This window comes from Coenobita brevimanus, chromosome 108 (assembly GCF_032717465.1).
Source record: "Coenobita brevimanus isolate Jiangsu-jjx chromosome 108, ASM3271746v2, whole genome shotgun sequence".
In the NCBI taxonomy this organism is placed as follows: domain Eukaryota; kingdom Metazoa; phylum Arthropoda; class Malacostraca; order Decapoda; family Coenobitidae; genus Coenobita; species Coenobita brevimanus.
In genome coordinates, this window is record NC_137061.1 from 3,713,274 (window position 1) to 3,739,357 (window position 26,084).

A 26,084-nucleotide genomic window follows, 5' to 3' on the forward strand; every position below is an offset into this window, starting at 1 on the left:
AAACAATGCTTATAATGCCTATATTACTGTTTCAAAACCAATATACTCTCGTACTACATATAAATACGTACCAAGTAAATAAATAAATACTGTTTATGAGTGGTGTGAAATAGTTACCCTCCCATAGAACTCGTTTTCTTTGGTGCCAGCCTGTTAGAAAACTCAGTAAGGTAAGGAGGTACTGCTACCTGGATCGAGTATTTTAAACCTCAGGTGAGCGATTTCTCTATGAATTTTCGATGTTTCTCACCAAAAGCAGAGGTTATAGTCAAAATTTTTTTTTTCAAAAATACCTCGGGATTGGGGGGTGTCAGAGGTGCGAAATAGCTCCGGACGTGACGGGTTAAGAAGTTTGACCCCTCTGGCCTCTAAGACCTGGATGACCAAGACCCGGTCATCCCAAGTCCCAGACATTTGGGCTTGGTCCAATAGTTCAAGTCTCTGATATTTCCTAAGATAGCCGGACAAAAGGCCATCTGGACGAATGTACAAAACAACCTGGGACACCAAAAAAAAAAAAAAAAAAAAAAAAAAAAAAAAAAAAAAGCTGATGTGTTCATCCCTACTCTTTAAATTTGCCATGCGGTGACGAACAGCTGTGTTTTGGTGCATAGTTCCAGCAACATTTGCTACACCACCCCTGCATCCTCCCCATTTCCCGCCTACCTACCGTCGTGGCTGCAAGCAGAGGATTAAGTGTTGCGCAAGTAAGAACAGAATGTGCAGTGTTAAAAAATTATAATTCATAATGCAAAGGATTAAGTGCAGCGCAACACTGGATTACTGTACGTGTTTCAAGTGCACCTTCACCACTGTCAGAGCCATAGAGGAGGCAGGTTCATCTTTGCGATGGCCACAGACATGTCGTAAGTATCCTGTACACTGCTAAATATTTTCCTTACTCACTTCTAATTTCTCATTCTCTGCTTCCTTTTCATTTATTTTATGGTTTCTGTCCCTTAGCTGTGTGAATAGGGTCTTAAATTGGTGCTGTGCATATCCAGTAAGGAGTTATTTAGATGGCTTTCAAAGTTGGGTTTGGTTGGGGTCTATAATTACCTGTTCAGGGGCACTTTAACCAAGTCCCAAACAAGACCAAGTCCTGGACATTACTTGGGCTCTATTACGTCGGATCTTGGAGGGGTTACTGTATGTGTATTTATGTATATATGTATGTATGTATGTACGTATATATATATATATATATATATATATTTATACAGGTAAGCCCTTAATTCACGCGAACTTTTTTCACGCGATTTCGGTTATCCACGAATTTTTCATACAATAATTAAAACAAAATTATAGTATTCAAATAAATAATTTTAATATACAAGAGAAATAAATAAAATATAAAAATGCCTACCTGCTGCCCGTGTGCATACATATATGTATGTGTGTGTGTGTGTGGGAGGTCGGTCTACCACGCACCACACAGTCAGTTTGAATCCGATGGTCGAACCATGCATGACTCGCGAATCGTTATTTGTGGCTTATTTTTCTGCCTTTCAGTGATTGCTTGCCTTGTCTGCCAACATGGGGCCTAAGCATAGTGCTAGTGATGCATGTAGTAACACACCAAAACGGACTCGTAAAGTGATGTTGCTGACAGAGAAAGTTAAAGTGTTGGACAAACTTAAGGGAGGAATGTCGGCGACAATTCTCCGTCAGGACGATTCCCCGTCATTTATTTACATACCAGTTTATTTAGCAAGTACAGTACACTAATTTTTTACTTATATGAGTTATAAAATCTCCCTGAAAATTAGTTATTAAAGTATTAATTAATCAATAATAAGTATAATTATAGAATGACAGGGAATCGTCCATGTTTTGATGGTGAATTGACTTCATGGTGAATTGTCTCTGAACCGTGTGTTTGGGGTGAGTCAACCGTTCTTCCAATAAAGAAGACAGAACGTAGCATACGGGAGTCAGTGAGGGCTAGTGCACCAAACTGTGCTAAAGTGTCTCCACCTACGCCTATGAACTGGCTTGGAACCATATGTTTGGGGTGAATGAGTCAACTGTTTGGACAATAAAGAAGGCAGAATGTAGCATATGGGAGGCAGTGAGGGTTTGTGCACCAGACTGCTGAAGTGTCTCCACCTACGCTTGTGCTTGTCAGGTTTCAGTGTTAAATTTCTTACATTTTTGTTGTTTTTTATACTTTATGCTAGTTTACAAGGTGTATGCAGTGCATAAACAGTATTAATCAGATGTAATATACTTAGTAGACATGCGTAATTATGTGCACACATGGGCAGAATGTATACGCGAATTTACCACATACGTGAAGGGTCTGGGAACATAACCCTCGTGTGAATTAAGGGCTTACCTGTATATATACATATATATATACATATATATACATCTATCTATCTATCTATTGCCAGACGCCACAATCCCGTACGGGATGGCCATTTGTCTCTGAGTTATTTGTTTTACAGGGAGGGGCACTAACCCTCCACCAACCCACTTGACGTGTAGGGAGCACGTATGGTTTGGTTATATGGTTACCACCCAGCATTGTAAATGGTTTCTTGGCTTCCAGGAAACATATATATATATATATATATATATACAGTATACATACTCCATATACAGTCAGCACTCACATAACATGCGATTCGATAGCACAAAACTCACATAATGTGGGAGGCAAAATTTTATGTCCGAATTTAGCCACAACGCGAAAATGATAGACATTATGCAGGTAGAGGATGCTGCCCATTTTTTTAACACCATACTACGCAGCGATGATAGACATAATGTGGCCAGAGGCTCCAAATTATGGTTCAGTCATAAGGTGGCAAACTAGGATCATAACATGGTGGGAACCGACACAACGCAGGTAGTGATAGTCGTAGTGCAGATTGCATCAGCCTATGACATATGGCTGTGACGTGTCTGTGTGGGATGTTGTCAAAGCCGACTGAGCATTCCTGCCCCAGCTGAGTCTACCCTCTCCCCACACTCTGGCTACACACATGCTCTGTGTGATTTTTGTGACCAGTACGAGTCCTGTCCTGCCTCGGTGCCCCATTCCGCATCCTCCCAGCAAGCCCACAACCTCTTCCATTCAAGGTGAGGAATTCTCCAGTGTATGTATGTAATAAGGTCTTTATTAAGTAGGTAAATGTCCTGGAAAAAAAACTGAAAACTGACCCAAACAGTGAACTTGGGGCTGGCTTAGGTAATATGAAGCCCTTTAATATTTAAACATATGGCCCTATAACGAGGAAATCTCATAAAGAGGGAGCTTCAGGGTACAATATTTCCACGTTATGCGAGCACTGACTGTATATGTTAGTGATGCCAATTCTACCTAGTCCCACATTTGTGACTTAATACTAGCTGGTAAGGATTTATTCATACCAGGTCAACAGTTCACTAAGAGATTGAACTCTCCAAAATGGTTTGATAGTAACTGTGCCAGAGCAACAGCCCAAAATTCATTAGCATATAACTCTTATTTAAAATAAAAAATGTCTGAATCACTCTCTCAATTTAAAATTACTAGAAACCATGCAAAAGCTGTAATAAATCGCTAAATAAAACTTTCTTCAAAATCAACCATCAAAACTACTTAACAACCCTAATGACAATTGAATATTCTGGTCAACTCTCAATTCTTTCAATAATAACTTTAACAAGTCATCATTCATTTCCCCACTAAAATCTTCAGATGGCAACATTACAAATGACCCACGTGGGAAAGCAGATATCTTTGCCAGTACATTTGCCAGAAATTCTACCACAGAGGATGCCAGCCAGAACGTCCCAGTACTAGAACTTGACTCTCCCGAAATTGTTCCATTTAAAATACAGACAAGATACGTGAAATCCATCCTAGACAATTTACCTACCAACAAAGCTCCAGGCCCAGATGGAATTCCGCCAATTGTTTTGAAAAAATGTTCCCCAGAACTTGCCAGTTCTAGACAAATTATTCAGACTATGCATACGTGCTTCTCCATTCCCTAATTCATGGAGAGAAGCCAATATCCACCAATTCCAAAGAAAGGAAGTTCCTCTGACCCCTCTGATTACAGATCAATAGCTGTCACATCTTCTCTTGGTAAGGTATTTGAAACTTTAATTAATAAGCACATGGTTAAACATCTTGAATCCATCCATCCATCCATCATCCAATCCCACGCCGCCCCATGAGGAGCGCAGGAGCCCGGGGCCAGGCAGTTGGTCCCGACATTTAAGATGAGAGTGACCAACCTCACTCATCCCTGAGTGGCATTACATGAGCAATAAACCCCAACCATCCCTTGGATACAAACCTTCACCGGCTCAATCTGTTTGGAGCACAAAAATTACCCACTAAACCACTAGGCGCCAAAATCTGGTTATATGGTTACCACCCAGCATAGTAAATGGTTTCCTGGTGTACAGGAAACCATTTGGCTTGTCACTCAGTGTAGAGTCACCCACAGGCAGAAGGAAGAGGAAAGAATGAAGGAATGAAAGACAGAAGAGGGAGTGTAAAGTCACTCATAGGCAGAAGGACGAGGAAAGAATGAGGGAAAGAACGACAGAAGATGATGAAAGGAATGAAGAATGGAGGAGAGGACAGGGCAGACACCCGAAAGCAGCACTACGTTGACTGAGTGGATGGTTGGCGTCCCCACCTACCACAAAATCTTGAATCCAACAACTTAATTAGTGACAGACAATGTGGTTTTTGCTAAGAAAGATCCACCATTGACATACTCAATCTCCTGACTCATACCATCCATCAATCAATCGACCTACATGGAGAAACTCATGCAGTAGCCCATGATATATCTAAAGCTTTCGACAGAGTATGGCACCGTTCCCTGTTGTCCAAATTCCATTGCTATGGACTAAAGTCTTTTGTTCCTTTGATTTCCTCATATCTCAGCAACAGAAAAATGAGCGTAAAAGTAGACGATGTATATATTCCAACTTCCACTCAATTAATGCTGGTGTGCCGCAGGGATCAGTTCTGGCACCAACCCTATTCCTGGTTCATAGTAATGATCTCATATCTGTCACCCACAATCCCATCCATTCACATGCAGATGACTCAACACTTCACAGTTCATTCACGCTCAGACCCCCATTTACAAAGTCTGATATCTCTACCTCTCAACTCAGTACAGCCATCTCCGTATCAAGACTTATCTATGATCAGTGAATGGGGACAAAACAATCATGTCTCATTCAATGCTAGTAGAACTATGTACTGTATATACAATTTACTAATAGACAGGTATTGCCAGATTCATATATTATCTTCAATGCTACAAATATTCGCATCTGCAAAAGTATTGAAATTCTCAGCATCTCACTTAACAATGCCCTCAGCTGGACGTCTCATGTTAGATCACTTGCTAAAACCGCCTCAAAGAAACGTCGATTATTGTACAGAGTCTGTAACTTCATCGCTGATGAGCAGTTAGCTATAAATTATAAGAGTCATGTGCACTCTCAGCTTGAATACTGCTCACCCTTGTGGAATGGATGTGGAGACGTTGCATTAACAACTAGACAAAATTCAGAACAAAGCTGTTAGAATTATTAATAACCCTAATAAACTACCTCCCCTACAAGTAAGAAGGAATGTTGCCTCCCTTGCATTATTTAATAGAGGTACTGTATTTTTATAGCAAATGCTCAGACGAAGTTGCGTAAAATTGTGCCACCTCTCCATGCCTTCCCTCGTGCTACACGGGCATCTGGTAGTGCTCATGACTGGAATGTCACTCAGCCATATTGCAGAACTTCTGCCTATCAGAATTATATCATTCCCCGAACTGCATTTCACTGAAACTCGCTTCCCCAGAGTTGTATCCCTCCAAACTTCAACCTACAGCTGTTAAAGTCTAACTGTTACAGATATTTTATGAAGAGAGGGCACCAGTAATCTGGTGTATGAATTAGTTTTCTTTATTCAATTGTTTTTCCTTCCTCTGTTCTGCTATTTAATAAATAAATAAATAAAAAATATATATATATATATATATATATATATATATATATATATATATATATATAAAGTAAAAGTCCTCTCATTCAGCATCTGGTCTTACGGTATTTCCAGTCTTTCGGCGGTTTTCATAAACAGTCCCATTACGAAAGTTCTCTACTTTTCTGGCACATATGCTGAGCTGATTGGCACCCACGACGGGGTTGCCAGCTCGCCACTGGTACCCATGTACCCATAATTGCCAATTTGGCATTGCTGGCATTAGATCTAGCATTTTTCTTCATAATTTAGCGCTTCGTAATATTTTAGTGTCAATAAATACTTGAGTTTCCTCTACATCTAGTACATTTTGAAGTCCAATTTAGCGGGAAAATTTGAACAGTTCAGGTGGCGACCATCATCCACTCACTTGATGTAGTGCTGCCTACTTCTTCCTTAGCCTTTATCATTCTTTTTCTGTGCCTGCCCTCCTCTCTTCCTATTTCTCCCATCTTTCTTATTGCTTTTCTTTCCATTACAGGTGTCTTTACATTGAGTGACAAGCCAAATGGTTTCCTGTAAGCCAAGAAACCATTTACAACGCTGGGTGGTACCCATATAACCAAACCATACGTGCTCCCTACGAGTCAACAAGTGGATTGGTGGAGGGTTAGTGTCCCTCCCTATAAAACAAATAACTCAAAGTCAAATGGCCACCCTTTACAGGATTATGGTGTCTGGCAATAGACAGATAGACATACAGCTTAGTTCATTTAAAAGCTGAGCTTAGTCCATTTGGAGATTTCTGCTTGCCAACACTGCATGCACTGTTGGCCACCATGATTCATGAGTGTCTGGCTTTGTGAGTGAGACCTTTTGAAAGTTTGGAAACTTTGTCTTGCTATTTTATGGTGTACATATGTAAATACACCTAGGTTAAGGTAAGTTCATGTGTATTGTATCACAAAATACATTAAATACATTTTGCATATTAAATATTTTGTGCTTAGGGTTGACCAATAGTACTTGCTATAGGCTTTCTATTTTATGAAGGCAGTTTGGGTGGGGCCTCCTAAGACCTCACACCATTTGCTCAGTTGCCACATCACTGCCGCCACACACATGTAATTACTCCTGCTCACCTCTCTCTCTCTCCCTCTCTTTCCTATTTTAAGTTAGTAACTACCTGTAAATGAATTTTAAATACTCTGCATAGATATAATTAAAAAAAAAAAGCTATAGTATAGCATAAATCCCATAAGACTAGTCAGCGACGCTTTTGCAACGTTGTTGAGTGCAGTGACAAGAAAGGAGTGTAGGTCATACTCAGCCAGACTCCCGCCATGCAAGCTTGCCCATAAAAAGTCAAAATAAGAGAAAAAAAATAAAGAAAATGAAATTAGAAGCAGCTAATATATATATATATATATATATATATACATATATATATATATATATATGAAAGAGAGAGAGAGAGAGAGAGAGAGAGAGAGAGAGAGAGGAGCATGTGTGTGGCGGCAATGTGGCAACAGAGCTATCGGTGTGAGGTCTTAGGAGGCCCCACCCAAACTGCCTTCATAAAAAAGAAAGCCTACAGACACTGTGATTGCACTGGGATGATCGACCATAATTGCTATAAATTTTCTGGCAGGTTTTCCCATTCACTCAGCAGTTTCTGCTCTTTCAGCACCTGCTTGGTCCTGAAGATGTAGAATGAGAGGACTTCTACTGTATACAGTAATATTGCATATATGTATACAATATAAAAATATATATATACTGTATATCAAAATAGACAGATATACATATATAGAAATATATACAATATTTAGATATTATCAGACATACAAAACTACCCTTTCTCTCAAACACTGCTTTCATCTTTCCTGCATTTCACCTCATAACCAAGCTCCACCTTCTCCCAGTCACACTATCATTCAACTTATACTAGACATCACACCTGTGTTACCTACTTTCCCAACCCAAGATCTGTTATGCAGTAACAATGGTTAGACTCTAACAATCAGCTCTCATCCAACCCTATTTTTTAATTTAATTTAATTTTTTTTTTCATTTCCTTGTACTTCCAGACAAGATGCAATTGTACATTCACAGACCATCCCACGATGAACTCACCTCTCTCAAGGAGGTTCTTAGACTTGGATCTACAGATGAGATGGAAGTATGGGAGTGGAACAAGGGTGCGGAGAAGTGGGTTTAATACCACTGTTTCCCCATTTCCCAGATTCACTCGATCTTCTGCATTCTCCCCTCCTCCAGGCACTCCAGGAGCGTACCCCTTAGGTGCCTGTGCTGGATACTCCTTCTTGGGACTGGATAGATTAGATGAAGGAGGGCTCCCTTCTGGACGAAGTGGAAGACTGCCAGGGGGTGGAGGTCTGAAAAGTGGGCCACCTGAAGGAAATGGTGGCTTATTTGGTGGTACAACAGGACCACCTGATGGCAGCGGTGGTGGCACAGCAGAAGTTGCCCCATCAGCTCCATCCTCTTGTTGCTTAGCAAGATGATGGGTGCGCAAAGGTGCTGGGGGTCGCTTCAGGAAGGCTGTAGAACCCCCTGGTTTATGCTGCTGCTGCTGCTGATGCCCTGGCTTGCCAAGACCTTCACGCAAATCACCTGTAAAATACAACTCCATTACACCTTCCATTTGAAAAATATATTTCAAGACACTTGACATATCACCAGTAAAAATCAACGATTTAAAAAAACTTACTGCAAAACATACACACACACACCAAAAAAGAAAAATCCCAAAACTCATTTCACTGCTGATGACACACTTTTAACTGACTGGACCTACCATAAGGTGACTGATTCTTCGTGACGCACTGGGTAGGAAAACACAGGACAGAGCTTATAAAACACAAGTACTTTCTGCAATTTAATTAATCCTTTTATATCTCCACAATTTTCTACAATACAGGCATATCTAGAGGGGGAAAAAAAAAAAAAAAAAAAAATCTTTCTAGTGTTTTCCTTCACATTCATTTTAACCCGCCACGTGCCAGTGCCATTTTAAAACGATCTAACATAATTCCGCGGCCAGTGCCAGTGCCGTTTTAAAACGGTTTAAAATAAAAAAACCCCACTGTGACTGCATTTTTCAAGATTCACGGGTAAAAATTGGCAGGCATGTAAGGTAACTGTTCCTCTACCATCCCCCAGGCTGTCAAGGCCATACACTCACTCGCTACCCCTCCTCATGCTCGCTCTGTCGCACTCTGCCTGTGTGCCTCACCTACATAGTGAAGGCATTTTGTAAATATTTTCATGTAAGTGTAAGTGGCCAACGGCCATACCACGCTGAGTACACCGCTTCCCGTCCGATCAGCGGAGTTAAGCAACGTTGGGGCTGGTTAGTACTTGGATGGGTGACCGCCTGGGAACACCAGATGCTGTTGGCATCCCTACATGTCAAGTGGGGTTGGTGGAGGATTAGTGCCCCTCTCTGTAAAACAAATAACTCTAAGCCGTTGGCCACCCCGATTGGGATACATGGCGTCTGGCAATGGATGGATGGATGGTAAGTTGTAAATATTTTTTTGTAAGAGTAAGGACTATATAGTGAAGTCCAGTTGTAAATACCTTCTTGTAAGTGCCAGGACTGTACGTAATGAAGTCAGGTTGTACCTATCTTCATGTAAATGTAAGATAATGAATTCACAGTGAGAAAGACACGCAATTTGTGATCGAAGCTGAAGTAATAAGTAATCAGAAAACTGTACTGAACATTGCCATATCTTCCCAGCATAAATACCTGAGTAAACCTTACATAGAAAATGGCTTTCTCTCATGTACATGGTGAGCGTGAGAGCGGCTATACTTGTACATGAGTATGCAGGACTCAATAAAACTCATTTCTGAGTCTTGGTGAGCATTTTAATGGCGAAATGGGGGGGGGGATTGAAAAATGGCCGGCACTGGGGTGACCTATAGGGCTAAAAATAGCCGGCACGCAGCGGGTTAATGAAACAGAGTGTAATTCAAACACTCATGGAGAGTATTTCTAACTTGAAAGCATCATTCAAGAATCTCTCCAGTGTAACAGCATCTTTTCTATCCCATTTTTGTTCCTGCTGATACAGTTTATTCACTTTTGAGAGTAACTTCCAACCTGCGTGGTTTACTTACTATACGTATATAAATACTGTATATATATATATATAGTAATCTCTCATTTATCCAGACATGCAGTATCTGGACGTGTTCATCACTTGGATACTGGACATTGGCTCCATGAAATCATTATTTGAATTAGTAATCACTCTAATATCTGGATGCCCAATATCCGAACATCCCCACTACCTGGACATAATCGTCCCGGAATATATATATATATAAAAAAAAAGAATTTTTCCCGCCTGTAATTTGAACTTGCCGCGCGTGGCGCGGGAGAGCATTGTTGTGGCGCGTCATAATCCATAATCCATAACCAAAACAAACAGCAAAGGCGAAAGAACTCCTGGTCATGGAAAGCTATAATTTTTCCTTTCTGCATAAAGTTTAAATGTTTTACCATATCCTTACAATAAATGTTTCATTCATCATTCATTCATTGCCAGACGCCATGTATGTACAGTATATATATAATATTTTGGAGGGGAATGTTATATTTTAAATACCTTATTGATGGTGTTAAATTCTTTTTTCTGGGGGGAGCTTTTTAAATTTCTAATTGAAAAAAATATATTAAATATAATTCATTATGCACAAAAAAAAAAAAAAAAAAATTGTTGGAGAAATATATTAATTTTTACATTTTATTTTATAACTTTATCATCCTTCTATACAACTTTTACATAATATTTTTGCTGCTCCTTTTTTTTTTGGAAGCGGGGGGATCCACTGTATATATATACACATGACAGTGCCTCGCTTTTGGCTCCAATAAATCTGGTCAACTTAGCTTTGTACCACCTCTTGCTTAGTGAATTACTTTGTACTCATCAGCATTCAGCCAAATACTTTGCAGTTTGTTCTCACTGACTATCCTCTCTTCACTTTAACTAAATGTAAAATTTCTATCTCTATCCTGAATGCTAAGTGATAGCGACAAATTAACAACAGACTATGCTGAGTCACAAAAAAGGTGCTGTGGAAAAATTAAAGAGTCATAGTGTCACATTCTGGCACTGAGCAACAGAATTAGGAGGCAAAAGGACAAAAATCTCCACCAAATTGCAGTTAATGATGTACACCCATACCCCGATATCCGGCAGTGTTGTGTACCAGTGGGAGTGTTCAGTCAAGGAGTATGTTGGATTTCGAAGCAATTTTTCCCATCAGATACCGAAGAAAAGCCAGAATTGCATTCCAGACCCAAACCCAAACTCTTCATATATACCTCTCGATTAACAGAGACTGACACAGAATCACCATAGATAATGTTATCCTCATAAACAAAACTGTTGATAAAAAATGGCACATCAAACAGGGTGATGAGATGTGCGGTGTTCAACACCGATTCAGGGCAACTAAACAGCCAGGCAGGCTGCTGGCAGTGTGCCAAGTGGGGGTGGGGGACGGTGGGGGGATGGGGTGCGAGACAAGCTGGGGTGGGGGAGGGTGGGGAACAGGGAAGGAGGCAAGAAAGTCAAACAGTCCCACTACCCCCCCCCCCGACAGACTCACTCTCACTCACTTACCCACTCTCACTCACTAACTCACTCACTCACACACACACACACACGGGAGACAAGCAGAGGTGGAGGAGAATGGAGGGATGGAGAGGGAGACAACGAGGGGTGGGGGAAGACAGAAGGACAGGGAGGGAAACATGCTGGGCAGTGATGAATGTGGTGAGGGGGATGGAGGAGGGACAGGGAGGGGTAGAAGGGAGGAGATGGAGGGAGAACGGAAGGACCGGGAGAGCCTCGTTTCAAACTTTGGGAGAGGCGAGATACTGGACTGGAGAGGTAGGGCATCGGACTAGCAAGGCGACAGACAATAAAACTGCTCAGATTGTGGGAATGTTCCCCTATTTCTTGTGTTCGGTCTAACGAAACGCCGATAACAGGGTATGGGTGTATAGGAAAGCATATGTGAGTGATGAGTGGGAGAACAAGGATGGCATGGAAGGATGGGATAAAGAGGTATATGCATGGGGGGGTGAGGTGGAGAAAGTGGAGCCTCAAGATGATGGGCAGAATGACATGGTGATGATTCATCTGTGGCCACAGGATGAAGGCATCTGACTGTAGAACAGAGACAGACAGACAGACATAGACACAGACTGACAGATAAATAAACAGACAGACGGAAAGATAGTTCTGTCACCAGATTTTATTAACCTGCCCTGTATGACCACTTTATTATCCAACCCACTCCCAAAACTCAACTTTTCTTTTTTCTTTTTTTTGGCTCAAACCTCTGCTTATTATGAGAAACATTGAAACTTCGTAGAGAAATCGCTCACCTGAGGTTTTAGGGCCGATAACACAGTTGTTTGTAGTGGTTTGCAAGCACCCAAACAAAAGAAACTGAACTGTGTAAATGACTTATGACTGAATTATATGATGATTTTGGTGACTAAACTATGTAGCAATCTTAATTATCTAACCATTTGACAGGGGTAGTGAAAGTGGATACTGAACTTTTTGGAAAAAATGTAGTTATTAAGTGTGGTTGGGGAGGAAGCAAACAAACGAAAACTACTGTGGAATCGCCCCTTAAATACCGCTACAGGTAGGAGTACCCTCACCTGGCTAAGTTTTCAATGGCGTGTGGCTCCTGAGAAAACGAGTTCTATTGGAGAGGTAACTATTCCAAACCACTCATAAACAGTATTTTTTTTTTTTTTGGTACAAATTTCTATGTAGTACAGGAGTATATTGACTTTCACACAGTAATATAGGCGATACAAGCGTTGTTTCACTAACCAAACCCCACCTTTTTTGGCGACATTACCTGCTCATCACTTCTCGTCATTTGCTACTCTAACGCCGGATAAACTTTCTCCTCCACATTGTCATTGATTGGGGAATCACTCTCGCCTTGAATTTCGTACCGTGGCGCGACACATCTTTACTGGCCAGGTCAGTGGTAGCAGGTGAGTTGCCGAGACAATGGCGAGCAAAGGTGGGGGGAAGGAAACGAGGAGTAAGGCATTTCCCCCCCAGGCATCGGGTAGAGGAAGTTGTCACACGTCTACGCATCAAAAATCACAAGCAAAATATGAAAAATGTGCAAACAGTGGACCTTGCAACTGCAAAATGTACACTGTACGTTAGCGGGACTGAGCGTGAAAAAAAGTTGTGACGTGCATGGTGCGTTGGGAGGATGGGGAGGGTAAATCTCTGCAGCACTCACCAGTATGAACAGGTTATGAATGACAATTTAACCCCTCCAGTTTTTAAAATCTCTCCTAGGCTTCATAAAGCTATCTGGAAATACAGTAATTCCTAGATTATCCAACGTAATACAGTCAAAGGCATGTCTGGATAGTGGATCTGTCTAGATAACGAACTTCTCCCCTGGCCCCCCTTCGTACATACCGTGACTGAAAGTCATTGTAAAAGGTCATTACAGTACATGGCACAACACTTATCTTGGTGTTTACATTACCCCATCTGGTCAAGCTGATCTACAAACCACAGCCAAGCAATTACCATGGTCAAACACACCCATCAACCACAGACAAGCAATCACCACAGCAGGGAAATACCTTGCAGTGATATGAAAAGAACATGGAAGAAAAAAAAACAGCTTGGCTGAATGAAAATGTTCACACAGCATAATTTCCATCCGGATGCAAGCATTTTGTCCGGATAAAATAGAAAAATTTATGAATAATGGTTTCAAACAGCCACATCACCGCATCTAGATAATGGACTGTTCGGATAATGGATGTCTGGATAATTGAGGGATTACTGTAGCAAGAAAAATTGATATACGTCATCGTTCTGACGCGATTAACCCTTCCAGAACAATCACGTGGTTATTATCTCCCCATTGTTAAACAAATTTTTCCTCAGTTACAGGGGTGACATCTGGTGTAGGTTGTTCTCATCTGACGTAAATGGCCCACTTTCATAACCTGAATACTGTACTAGAGCTCGTGTTGTTATTGAGTAAGGAAGCACCCTAACACCTCTTTCTCAGCAATTATTTTGCTTATTGCACCAAACTACTCTTTTTCTTGTTACATAAATCCTTCTAATATCACCATACTCTGCATAAATGACGTACAAAAGGATATTAACCAGACATAACAAAAAACACATAGTTTAGGAAAAGGTGTGGTGGAGCTTTCTTTACCAACGAGAATATGGACCTAGGTTGTGGTTGCACAAAATTTGATCAACTCCATTTATGAGGTAGGAATGAGTCTCCTTGGTTCCAGGTTTTCATCTGATGTAAATAACCCACTTTCACAACCTGAACACTATATAGGTTGTGGTTGCATGAAATTCGATGAACTTCAGTCATGTGGTCGGACTGAGTCTCCTTGGTTACTAGTCTCTTGATCTTCATCTGTTGTAAATGGCCCACGTTTGCAACCTGAACTCTAGGCTGCGTTGCATGGAATTCGGTGAACTTCAGTTATGGGGTCGGAATGAGTCTCCTTGGTTACTACCCTCCAAGTTTTCAACTACCATAAATGGCCCTACTCACACAACTTGAATAATAAGTTGTTGTGGTTGCAAGAAATTCGATTATTTTAGTTAAGAGGTAGGAATGAGTCTCCTTGGTTACTAGCCTTCAATTTGGCTAAACCTGACAACCAACAGCTGAAAACAAGTTTCAGATCTTTGTCAGATGAAAACACACTGTCTATAGTCGTTTTACCTTAACATGGCCCAGATTTTTGTCCTTTAGGAGCTTATTTCACGTAGCTAAGGGACAGAAAAAACAAACAATATTGTGGCTCATCATCCTTTCCTCAACGCTTCCTCATGCCTTGCATTATATTCTAATGTTACTCTCTTTACAAATCAGTAGTCAAGACGGAGAGATGGCAGTTTTAGGCCAAGGGAGAGTAAAAGGGGTATACTGAGGGATTACTCCGAGATTATTTAAATCCCCTTCAGTGAGGGATTTACTGGGAATTATATAAAACCCCTTCTGTCATGAATATTGGGGATTAAGAAAAAAAAAATAACTTGTGAGAGATTTACTGGAGATTATTTAAAACCCCTTCAGTGAAGGATTTATTGGAGTTTATTTCAAACCCCTTCAGCGAGGAATTGATTGGAGATTATTTAAAACCTCTTCAGTAAGGCATTTATTAGAGATTATTTAAAACCTCTTCAGTTAGGGTTATATTGGAGATTATTTATAACCTCTTCCCTGTGAGGAGCTTCCCAAGTAGATAAAACATCTATAAACAGCAAGAATAATACAAAATTGAAGTTATACTGCTAATGGTGCTAATATTCTCTTAAAAGTTGCTCGTGTCCGGCTATGTCAAAATGGAGTGTACAAATAAAATACAGGGGAAATACACTCTTCTTCTACAATGTGTTCTTCAAGCTCAATAAAATCGTTTGTGGTTAGCCAAAGTGAAGTGCCAAAGGTAATCTTGAAAACTATAACTGTCAAGGGATTTTCAAAGAAAATCACCTGAAATGTTGGGTTTTAAATGCAAATGATGTAAGTCACAATTAAATGATAAGGTGTCATACAAAAAAAATAAAAATAAAATAAAAATTGTTCTGTGTTAACCATTCCAAAATCAGCGGTTGTTCTGGAGCCGATCACAGTTATTATTTGGAGGTGGATTAGGGACAGAATATCCGGGTCATCACACTAGCCTATAAGGTTTAATGAAGATTTTCTGACTTCTTCACTCCATGAGGTTGTAAGCTTTAAAAAAAAGAAAAAAAAGAAAAAAAAAATCTTCAATGAAAGATTTATCGTCCTCGAAGTGAAAGTTAAATCGATAATAATAAATAATAACAATCATCATCATAATAATACTAGTTGAAATACCCACCCGAGGAAGTGACCCTGGGGAGGGCGCGACACCCACCCCAAGAGGAGGCCATGGGGAGGCGCACAGGGGCCCCAAGCCACAGCGGCCCACGTCCCCCGTTACCATATGCCCCTCTTCCACCCAGCCAGACCAGCAGGAAGTGCATCGCCCAGGTGCATTACCCTCCGACCAGGACATCACTCACCAGACTCAAGGTGGGACTTTTTCCCATACAGTCCCACATAGGCCCTCGGCGGTAGAGTCCACTGGACCTGCCACCAGAAGAGGAGGAATGACCACCGGTCTTCCCAATCCTACATACCCCAAGGGGAGCAGCAACACAGTAGAGTCCACCGGACCTACTGTAGAGGGAGAGTCCATCGGTTCTCCCTCTTCTGCCACCCACCTACGAAAGCAGGGGCACTGGAACATCCACTAGACTTCCTCCACCTGTAGTCTCAGAGAAGGGAGCAGAGCCTTGGTAGAGTCCACCGGACCTGCCATTCAGGGTGAATCCACCGGATACCCCTCGGCTGCGAATTTCCCCAGGCAGCAGGACTGTGGTAGAGTCCACCGAACCTGCCACAGGAGCCGGAACGTCCATCAGACTTCCTCCTCCTACTGTCTCCGGGACGGGTGGTGTCCCGGAAACGTCCATCGGACTTGCCGAGAGGGAGGAAAGTCCACTGGACATCCTTCCTCCACTACCCCGGGAGGGAGCCTTGGTAAAGTCCACCGGACTTACCAGGTGGAAGGAGAATCTACCGGATCTCCTCCCACAGCCCCGGAGTGTATTTCCAGCAGAGTCCACCGGACCTGCCAAGCCAAGGGAAAGACCACCGGTCTTCCCTCCTCCACTACTCCGGAGTCTCCCGCCAAGGGCGACGTCCCTGGCTCAGCCCGCCCCTCCAGAGCCGAGTGAGACGCCCCTCACGTTCCCCCTGTACCATTAAGGGTAGGGATCGCTCCCCTACAGAGTTCCTGTTGGAGAACATTTGGAGCGGACCTGTTGTGGGACTGGGTGTCCTGTCCCTGCAGCCAAGCCCTCGACACCCCCAGCAGCTATCGGACTTCCCTTGAGCGAGAGGCCGCAGACAACTCCTGATGGCCTCCCCCTCCTGACGAGACTGCAGCCCGACCCTCAAGGGGTGCCCCGACGACCCCGGGCCCGGACCCTCAACTAGGACTCCCACCACGGCCATGGGCAGGCGCCGAGTGACACGCCTACTGGTCCTATTTGGCCCCAGTCCCGAGGGCCACCTCACCCCTAAGGCCCCCGCCAGGAAAGAGCCTTCTACAACGTCGCCCTTCAGCCTACACCTGATGCCCGACTACGTAGCCCGAGATCAGCGCCACTCCCGACAGTGCACCCCTGACGGCCCCCCTCCCACACTTGGCTGCCACATGCACCTACCTGTGATCTACACTCTGTGTTTCACTTATGTACCATATAGTGTTGTATTGTGTTCTACGTATTGTGAAAGTACACTGTATTTTTGCATGGTAATATACTGTATGTGTAGGGCTAGTTAGCCTGCGTTTGAGCCCTATTCTTTTGTTGCATGCTCTGGCCCGGTCCTGAACAAAGAACCCAAGTCCATGCCCGTATGGAAGAAGTTGAACCCAGAATACGCTGCAAAACAACAACAACAACAACAAATAGTAATAATAATAATAATAATAATAATAATAATAATACAGTAACAATCTATCTATCTATCTATCTATAGCCCGACGCCCTAATCCCGCAAAGGGTGGCCGCAGACAAAACGCCTCCAAGTCACTCTGTCACCCACCATTTGACTCCCCTCCCCCCAACTCACCCCCCCCTCCCTCATATACCTCTCAACTCCATCCCTCCACCTCATCCTCGGTCTACCCCTCCCTCTCCCTCCCTCCACCTCACCCCCATACACCCTCTTAGTCAGTCTTTCACTCTCCATCCTCTCCACATGTCCAAACCACCTCAGTGTATTTCTCCTAATCTTTTCAACCACATCCACATCTACCCCACAACGTTCCTTCACTTCTTCATTCGTCAACCTGTCCCTCCATGTCACTCCACATGCTCCTCTCAAGTAACTCATTTCCACTGCTCTCACTCTTGACTTGTTCCCCTCTTGCAAGGTCCACGCCTCGCTTCCATACGTCAGGGTAGGGATCACAATACCATCATGCAGAGACTTCTTAACTTCCATACTCACTTCCCTATTTCTCATCACTGCTTTCAGCATGCCTACAACCTTCCTTCCCTGCTGTACCCTTTCACACACTTCATCCCCCAAAGTTCCATCCTTACTCATCACACTACCCAAGTACTTGAATGCACTCACATTCTCCATATCCTCACCATCCAACCTCACTGCACACTCTGTGACTTCATTCCTCTCAAACACCATAACTTTACTTTTGTTTACATTAACTTTCAGCTTCCTCCTCCTACACACTGTCCCAAATTCATTCACCAAACCTTGCAACTCCCATTCATCTTCACTCAACAATACTGTATCATCAGCAAACAGCAACACCGGAAGCTTCCAAATCTCACCCTCATTCGTTAGGGCCACCCCCACATCCACTGCCCTACCTTGTACCTCCTTTACGACCCCATCCATATATATATTAAACAGCCATGGAGACATTACACACCCCTGTTTCAGTCCCACATTGAGATCAAAGAACTCACTCAGCTCACCATCCACTCGCACCGTAGCCCTAGCTCCCTCGTACATACTCTTCACAGCACTCAACAATTTCCCCTCCACTCCATATATTCTTAATACCTTCCACATACCTTTCCTATCTATTCTGTCATAAGCTTTCTCCAAGTCCATGAAGGCAGCGTACACTTTCCTTCCCTTCTCTAGATACTTCTCCACTAAACATCTTAGAACAAATATCTGATCTACACACCCTTTTCCCTTCCTAAATCCCCCTTGTTCTTCTCCAACTAGCTCCTCTGTCATATGCCTAACCCTATCAATGAGTATTCTACCATATATTTTACCAGTCACACTAAGAAGGCAAATACCCCTATGGTTACCACATACTTCTCTCTCCCCTTTTCCTTTGTACAGAGGAACAATTATACCTGATTTCCAGTCCTCTGGAACCCTTCCCTCTTCCCAAGCCAATCTACACAACTTCCATATCCACTCCACAACAATCTCACCCCCATACCTAAGCATTTCACCACATACTCCATCAATTCCTGGGGCCTTTCCCAGCTTAATCTTCTTCATCGCTTCCACTACTTCCGACCTACTGATCTCTTCCTCCCTCCTCTCATCTCTTCTTCTCCCAGCCATTCCCCAACCACTTATACTCACACTGCTCTCACTCTCTACATTCAACAAATCCTCAAAGTGCTCCTTCCATCTCCTCAATTTCTCTCTCTTCTCTACCAACAATCTATTATTCCTATCTTTCACTCCCCTACTATTTCCCCTTTCACACATCCTTACTTTCTTTACCTCCTTCCAAAACAATTTCTTACTCTCCCTCCATTTCACACTCAGATTCCTCCCAAACTCTTCATCCACTTTCTTCTTACTCTCCTTCACCAGTCTCTTAACCTCCCTTCTCCTGCTCACATATACCTCTCTCTTCTCTCTCTCATCTTCTCCCCTACCTCTACTCGCCAACCATTCACCATATGCCTTATTCTTTTGTTCCACAGCTCGTTTCACCTCATCATTCCACCATGCTGTCCCTTGCACACCCTTGCATCTCCTCCTCACTCCACAAACCACCTCACACGCTGCGCTTATCTCTTCCGTGAATATCTTACATACGTCTTCCACCCCTTCCATCTGCTCTAGCTCATACCTTCCCAATCTTTCTTCCACTATGCTCTTATACTCTGTCCTCTTCTCACTATCTTGCAATTTCTCCACTCTTCTCACAGGAGCTGTTTCCTCCTGTCTTCCCCTTCGCCTCCTCAACCACTTTCTTTGCAGCTCTACCTTGGCCATCACTAAGTGATGGTCCGAGACTCCATTCCCCCACCCTCTCCACACCCTTGCATCCAACACTTGTCTTCTCATTCGCTCATCCACACACACGTAGTCTATCATTGCCTTTCGTTCAACAAGTTCACCATCCATCCTCCTCATTACTCTCCATGTATACCGGTGGATCATCTTATGACGAAAGTAGGTGTTGGCTATTGCCAACCCCTTACCAGCACAGATGTCCACCAAAGCACTACCATTCCCATCTACTTCTGCTGGCACACCCACTGACCAACCACTCCATCCACTCGTACATTCCCGACTTTGCCATTCATGTCTCCAATCAACAGCACTCTCTCGCTCCTCTCAAACTTGTCCATACATGCTTCTACTCTCGCCCAAAACTCATCTTTCACTCTTGCCACTCGATCCTCTGTTGGAGCATACACACATACAATCGCCCATGCTTGTATACCTACTTTCATCCTCACCCATACAATCCTTGCACCCACTGTTCCATACTCTCTTATATTCTCCTTCCACTTCTTGCTTATCATCAGACATACTCCCTCTCTTGCCCTCTCATTCTCACTGACTCCCGCACATATACCTACACCGTATTCCCATTCTCTCATCCTTTCACCTTTCCATTTAGTTTCAGTCAATCCACATATATCCACTTTTGCATCCTCAAGCACCTGGACAATCTCTCTCTCTTTCACTTCATCATTCACTCCTCTCACATTCCACGTTCCTACTCTCAGAATGTCCTTTGTCCGTTCCTTAGTCGTCAACGTATGGTCCGTCCGGGTCCGAGGCGCTTTATTTGCTTTTTTAGTTAGTTCTTTTTACGGGGTGGGGCACTAACCCACCACCAACCCTTTTAGTCGCCTCGTACGACAAGCAGGGATACTGGGGGAGTATTCTTGAAACCCCCCTACAAAAGTTTCGACCAAGTTTTGATAAATTTTTTTTTTTTACACACTATGAAAAGAAAAATTCTGTCCCATCCCAGTTAACTATCATCTTAACTTTACATGCCTGTGATACAGTGCATATATATATATATATATATATATATATATATATATATATATATATATATATATATATATATATTCTGATAAAACATGAAGCTGCTTGTTTCTTAATAACTAATAATAATAACAATAATAATAATAATAATAATAATAATAATAATACTGTCTGACCCCAACTAACATTCATATATAAAATTGTCTGTCCTTGGGTGAAGCTGCATATTTTTCCTAAAAATTGGGCAACCAGGGAAAATAACTGCCTCATTCCACGTAAAACAAATTAATATTTATTCTACAAGTGTATGTGATACTGGAGTTTCACAAAAAAAAAAAAAAAAAAAAAAAAATGCGATGGCTTATTTTCTGACTCCTTGACAATATTAAACTGGCACAGAAAAAATCCCCTTCCCTGCCCTACGCAAAAAGACATTAATATTCTTAAGTCTGAGATACTGAAGAGCTTGCGTATTTTCTTACACACTGATAATGGTATCGTAATACATAAACAATATCTTTCTCCACACATGTAAAGTTTATAATCTTAAGTCTTTGGGACACTGATGAGTTTTGCCCCAATTCCTACTATAATTGAAACTGGCTGATTATCCCATGCAATGGCTCAGCCTCCACCTTATGCCCTGCTGTCATTCTCCCCGCCCGCCCTCCCTTACAATCCCCCCCTCTCCCTACATCACCCCTCTTCCAAATCCCCCTGTCCCCGCCCCGCCCCATCCCTTCCAGTCACCCTGTCCCCGCCCTTCCCTGAACAGTCCCCCTGTCCCCGCCCCGCCCCACCCCTTCCAGTCCCCCTGTCCCCGCCCTTTCCTTGACAGTCCCCCTGTCTCTGTCCTTCCCCTAACAGTCCCCCTGTCTCTGTCCTTCCCCTAACAGTCCCCCTGTCCCTGCCCTTCCCCTAACAGTCCCCCTGTCCCTGTCCTTCCCCTAACAGTCCCCCTGTCCCTGCTCTTCCCCTAACAGTCCCCCTGTCCCTGTCCTTCCCCTAACAGTCCCCCCTAGTCCCCATCCCTTCCCCTAACAGTCCCCCCTAGTCCCCATCCCTTCCCCTAACAGTCCCCCCTAGTCCCCATCCCTTCCCCTAACAGTCCCCCCTAGTCCCCATCCCTTCCCCTAACAGTTGCCCCTGTTCCCGCCCCACGCCATCCAGCCGCCCCTCTCCCTGTCCCACCCCACTTCTCGCCCCGCCCTGCCCCTTCTCCCCCCACCCTTCGCACAGGCCTCCCCTCTCCCCACCCCCCTGTTACCTCCCCGACACCATGTGTGACCACTAGAGCGGCTGGACCCCAATGGAATTTCCGGATATCTTCTTTCCACTACCCCCCTCCGGTGCCCCCTCCTCTACCATCCCAATACCAGACACAACCCCCCTCCCTCCACCTTAACCCCACTCCTATCCATAACCCTCCCATCTACTCTTCATCTCCTATCATTCTTACTTTCCTACCCCTATCCATTAGCCTAAGTCCAACTCTTCATCTCCTATCCTCCCCCGTCTCCATCTCCTACCCTCTTTTACTCGCTCCCTCTCCATCTCCCACCCTCTTTTACTCGCTCCCTCTCCATCTCCTACCCTCTTTTACTCGCTCCCTCTCCATCTCCTACCCTCTTTTACTCGCTCCCTCTCCACCCCTTACCCTCTTTCACTCGCTCCCTCTCCATCTCCTACCCTCTTTCACTCGCTCCCTCTCCATCTCTTTTACTCGCTCCCTCTCCACCTCTTACCCTCTTTCACTCGCTCCCTCTCCACCTCTTACCCTCTTTCACTCGCTCTCTCTCTATCTCCTACCCTCTTTCACTCGCTCCCTCTCCATCTCCTACCCTCTTTCACTCGCTCCCTCTCCATCTCCTACCCTCTGTCACTCGCTCCCTCTCCACCTCTTACCCTCTTTCACTCGCTCCCTCTCCATCTCCTACCCTGTCACTTGCTCCCTACATACACCTCCTGTCATTCCTCGTTCTCTCCCGCTATCCCTCTCCTGTCCTCCCTCATTCCCCCCCCCCCTCTCCCATCTCTTCTATTCCCTCTCCCTCTCCTGCCCTCTATTCCACTATCTCTACCTCCACCTCCATCCCCTACCCTCTTACTTCCATTCTCATTCCTACTCCTTCCATTCCACTCCACCTCTTCACCTCTATTTTCCTCCCCTCCCCCAAGGGTTTCTGATCCTCTTTGTTATAACGTCAGCTTACAATTTTTCCCTTCTCGTTCACCTTGAGCCTTCTCTCTCTCTCTCTCTCTCTCTCTCTCTCTCTCTCTCTCCTCCTACTCACCGGAACTCACCTCCGTCCCCTTACCCCCACTAGAGTTGCCAAATAACCGACTTTACACCTAGATTCCAATTATTTACTTTCATTGGAAAAAAAAAAGTTAGCAATGATCCTCGCCACATTTTAGCAATATTCCAGCAACATGAGCTTTATTATTTGAGCTTTATCTACAGGACATTAGAGCTTACCGACTTTCTAGCACGTTTTGAGGGTGTTTAGCGACGGCCTGGCAACACGAGGCTGCTCTCCATTGTGCTTTTACTCTGAGGTTCATTCATGTTCATCTTCCCTCTCAGCATCTCCACCCCCCTCCCCCCCTCTCCCTCTCTGTTTATCTATCCTGTTCGTCAACCAAAAAAGTTTACAGATGCATGTAACTGTTCTGCGCTGATTGTCATTTACACTTCTTTGTTTTCATATATTGTCAGATTAGGCATACCGCGTATGTGTAGCGAACAGTTTTAAGTAACTTCTTTGTCAGAATTACAACTCTCTCTCTCTCTCTCTCTCTGTAATTATGTGAAGTCCGTATCCTACTGCTGACTGTAGATTTCCTAACACCTAACACCTCTTTGTCAGCGAATTAACACATTACATTATAGGTAAGTATATCGATATTAAAAAGGAATAAATAACATGGATTATTGTGTAACATAAATAAATCGCTATAGATTAGGTGCTACGATGCCTCTTATACCCGAGAACATGTGGCTAAGATGAGGAAGAGAAAGAGAGAAGAAAATGGAGAGGGGAAAGAAGATAAAAAGAAATGGAAAAGAAAAAAGAAGAAAAATGTAAAGAAAATGAAAAAGAAGAAGAAGAAGACGTCTTGTTGGTGTGGCAGTGGGAGTATGAAATAAACAAACAATGGAGGGCAGACACTAGTAACATTGAGTCATCTCTGCAACATACGAGAAATCCCCTGGTGGAGTGTAAGAGGAGCGTTATATATGCACCACCCTGTATATCGCTGTGGATACGTTTTAGGAAGCCTCCCGAGCTCATAAGAATACGACTCAAAGAACAGCATTTTAGTGAGCTTTGGGGATTTTCTCGCATCTCTTCCTTGGCGATATTCCTGTCTCACATTTTACTATATCACTTTTCATTACTTCCTCTTCCCTTTATTTATATCTACTGTTTCTTTCAATCCTTTCCTCTTCCTTTTATCTGAATCTCTTTCATCTTTCTCTCAGCTCTTCCTTTGCGATAAGTTCTGCCTTACATTTTACTATTTTTTTATTTTTTATTACATGTCTATTGCTCTTATTTATATTTCTTTAATCTTTCTAGCAACCCTTCTTTTGCGATATGTTCTATCTCACATTTTTACAATTCCTGTTTTTTTAATACTTTACTATTTGTCTTACAACTTTGTATAAGTGACACAATTTGTGTAACAGAAAATGATCAGCAAATATAAGGATGGCCCTGGCCACTGAGCACTCCTTTGACAGTTCTGCTTTTTGTGGTTTCCAGTTCCTGTTTTTGAATCCCTCCCACTCAACGTATTAGGGAAAAAAAGTTGAGGTTAATTCAGCTTAGCATATACAGAAATAAACTGGTATGGAATTGATGTTAAACAGTCTCCTTATGCCTACCTGAATACGTGTAAAAAATATAATGGTTAGAAGGAGGTGCTAGGAAATGTCTTGTGACTACTATATATATATATATATATATATATATATATATATATATATATATATATATATATATATATATATATATATATATATATATATATATATATATATACACACAGTAATTCATTCATCGTCTAATCCTGTGTTGCCCCATGAGGAGCGTAGGAGCCCAGAGCAATAAGGAAGAAGAGCTAAGGATCCGTCTATGTCCATGACTATGAGGGTCTCAGGAAAAAAAAAAAAAAAAAGTCCAACCTGATGTGACGTGGTGGCGGGCTGTGTTGGAGCGAGTGTCAGCAGCAGCGTGTGGGGTGGGCAGCGGCGGCACTCTGTGGGTGGAGATGGGGTCGGAGTGCGGCAAACACAGCACAATGAGGGGTGCTACCGGCACGTGCATCTTTGATATGTGCACCTCCTCCACATTTACCTCCGAAACTTGTAGTTTCACGCTGACTTCTGCCACATGGGTCCCTTCCACATCGACTTCCGACACACTGAACTCTTTCACACTAACTTCTGACACGTGCACATCTTCTACAGTGACTTCTGACACATGCACATCTTCCACAGTGACTTCTGCCACATGCAGATCTTCTACAGTGACTTCTGTCACGTGGACATCTTCCACAGAGTGATCCACCAATGGCAGGTGCATATCCCTCGAGGCAGGAGTTGGTGGCTCACTGTGAGGACGGATCCTGGCCTGGTAGTGTTTTTGAGGGCGCGGCACCAAAGGCTGGCTGGAGGGGCGGACATTGTGGCCTGCAGACGAGTGCTTGCTGCGGCGACGAACTGAAAGCTTCTGCCGCTGCCGCTGGTACCGAATGACTAGCCAGCGAGCAGCACGGCGCCCCAACCCTCGAGCCAGCAGCAGTGGTGCCACGAATATTGTCACGCTCACACCACCACCCTCACACAGGCACTGCACCATTACAATGATAATACTTTCATGGCATCATACTTAAACAACTCTCATTGCTTCGACAACATTACACTACTCCCATAGCCTTATCCTCAACCCCATCATACTTCTCTCACTGGCCTATCCTCAGCACCATCATCCTGGTCTCACGTCATCGCTTCTGTACCAATACACATATCAGGGTGACCAACAGTGCTAATTATGTATATCCATTCCATCTTCTGCACCGTATCCTTACAGAACCGATTCACTGTCAAGTCATTCTTCACTGTCAAGTCATTTTCACATACCAAGTTCCTTTTTCCATCCCATTCACAGACACCATATTATCGAAACCATTACTGTCCAGTCAAGGAACA

At 43.3% G+C, this 26,084-nt stretch overlaps 1 protein-coding gene and 1 non-coding gene across 2 annotated transcripts in view; one reads left to right on the plus strand and one right to left on the minus strand.

Moving 5' to 3' along the window:
• The window catches only part of LOC145416880 (uncharacterized), a 151,069-nt gene that overhangs the window by 10,782 nt on the left and 114,203 nt on the right, over positions 1-26,084 (minus strand). The window contains exon 15 of the mRNA XM_080285746.1: positions 8,081-8,581. Coding sequence (XP_080141872.1) covers positions 8,081-8,581 — 501 coding nt within the window. The remainder of the gene's footprint in view (positions 1-8,080; positions 8,582-26,084) is intronic.
• On the plus strand, positions 9,251-9,369 carry LOC145417054 (5S ribosomal RNA). The gene has a single exon (XR_013900398.1). It is a non-coding gene; the product is annotated as a 5S ribosomal RNA (ribosomal RNA).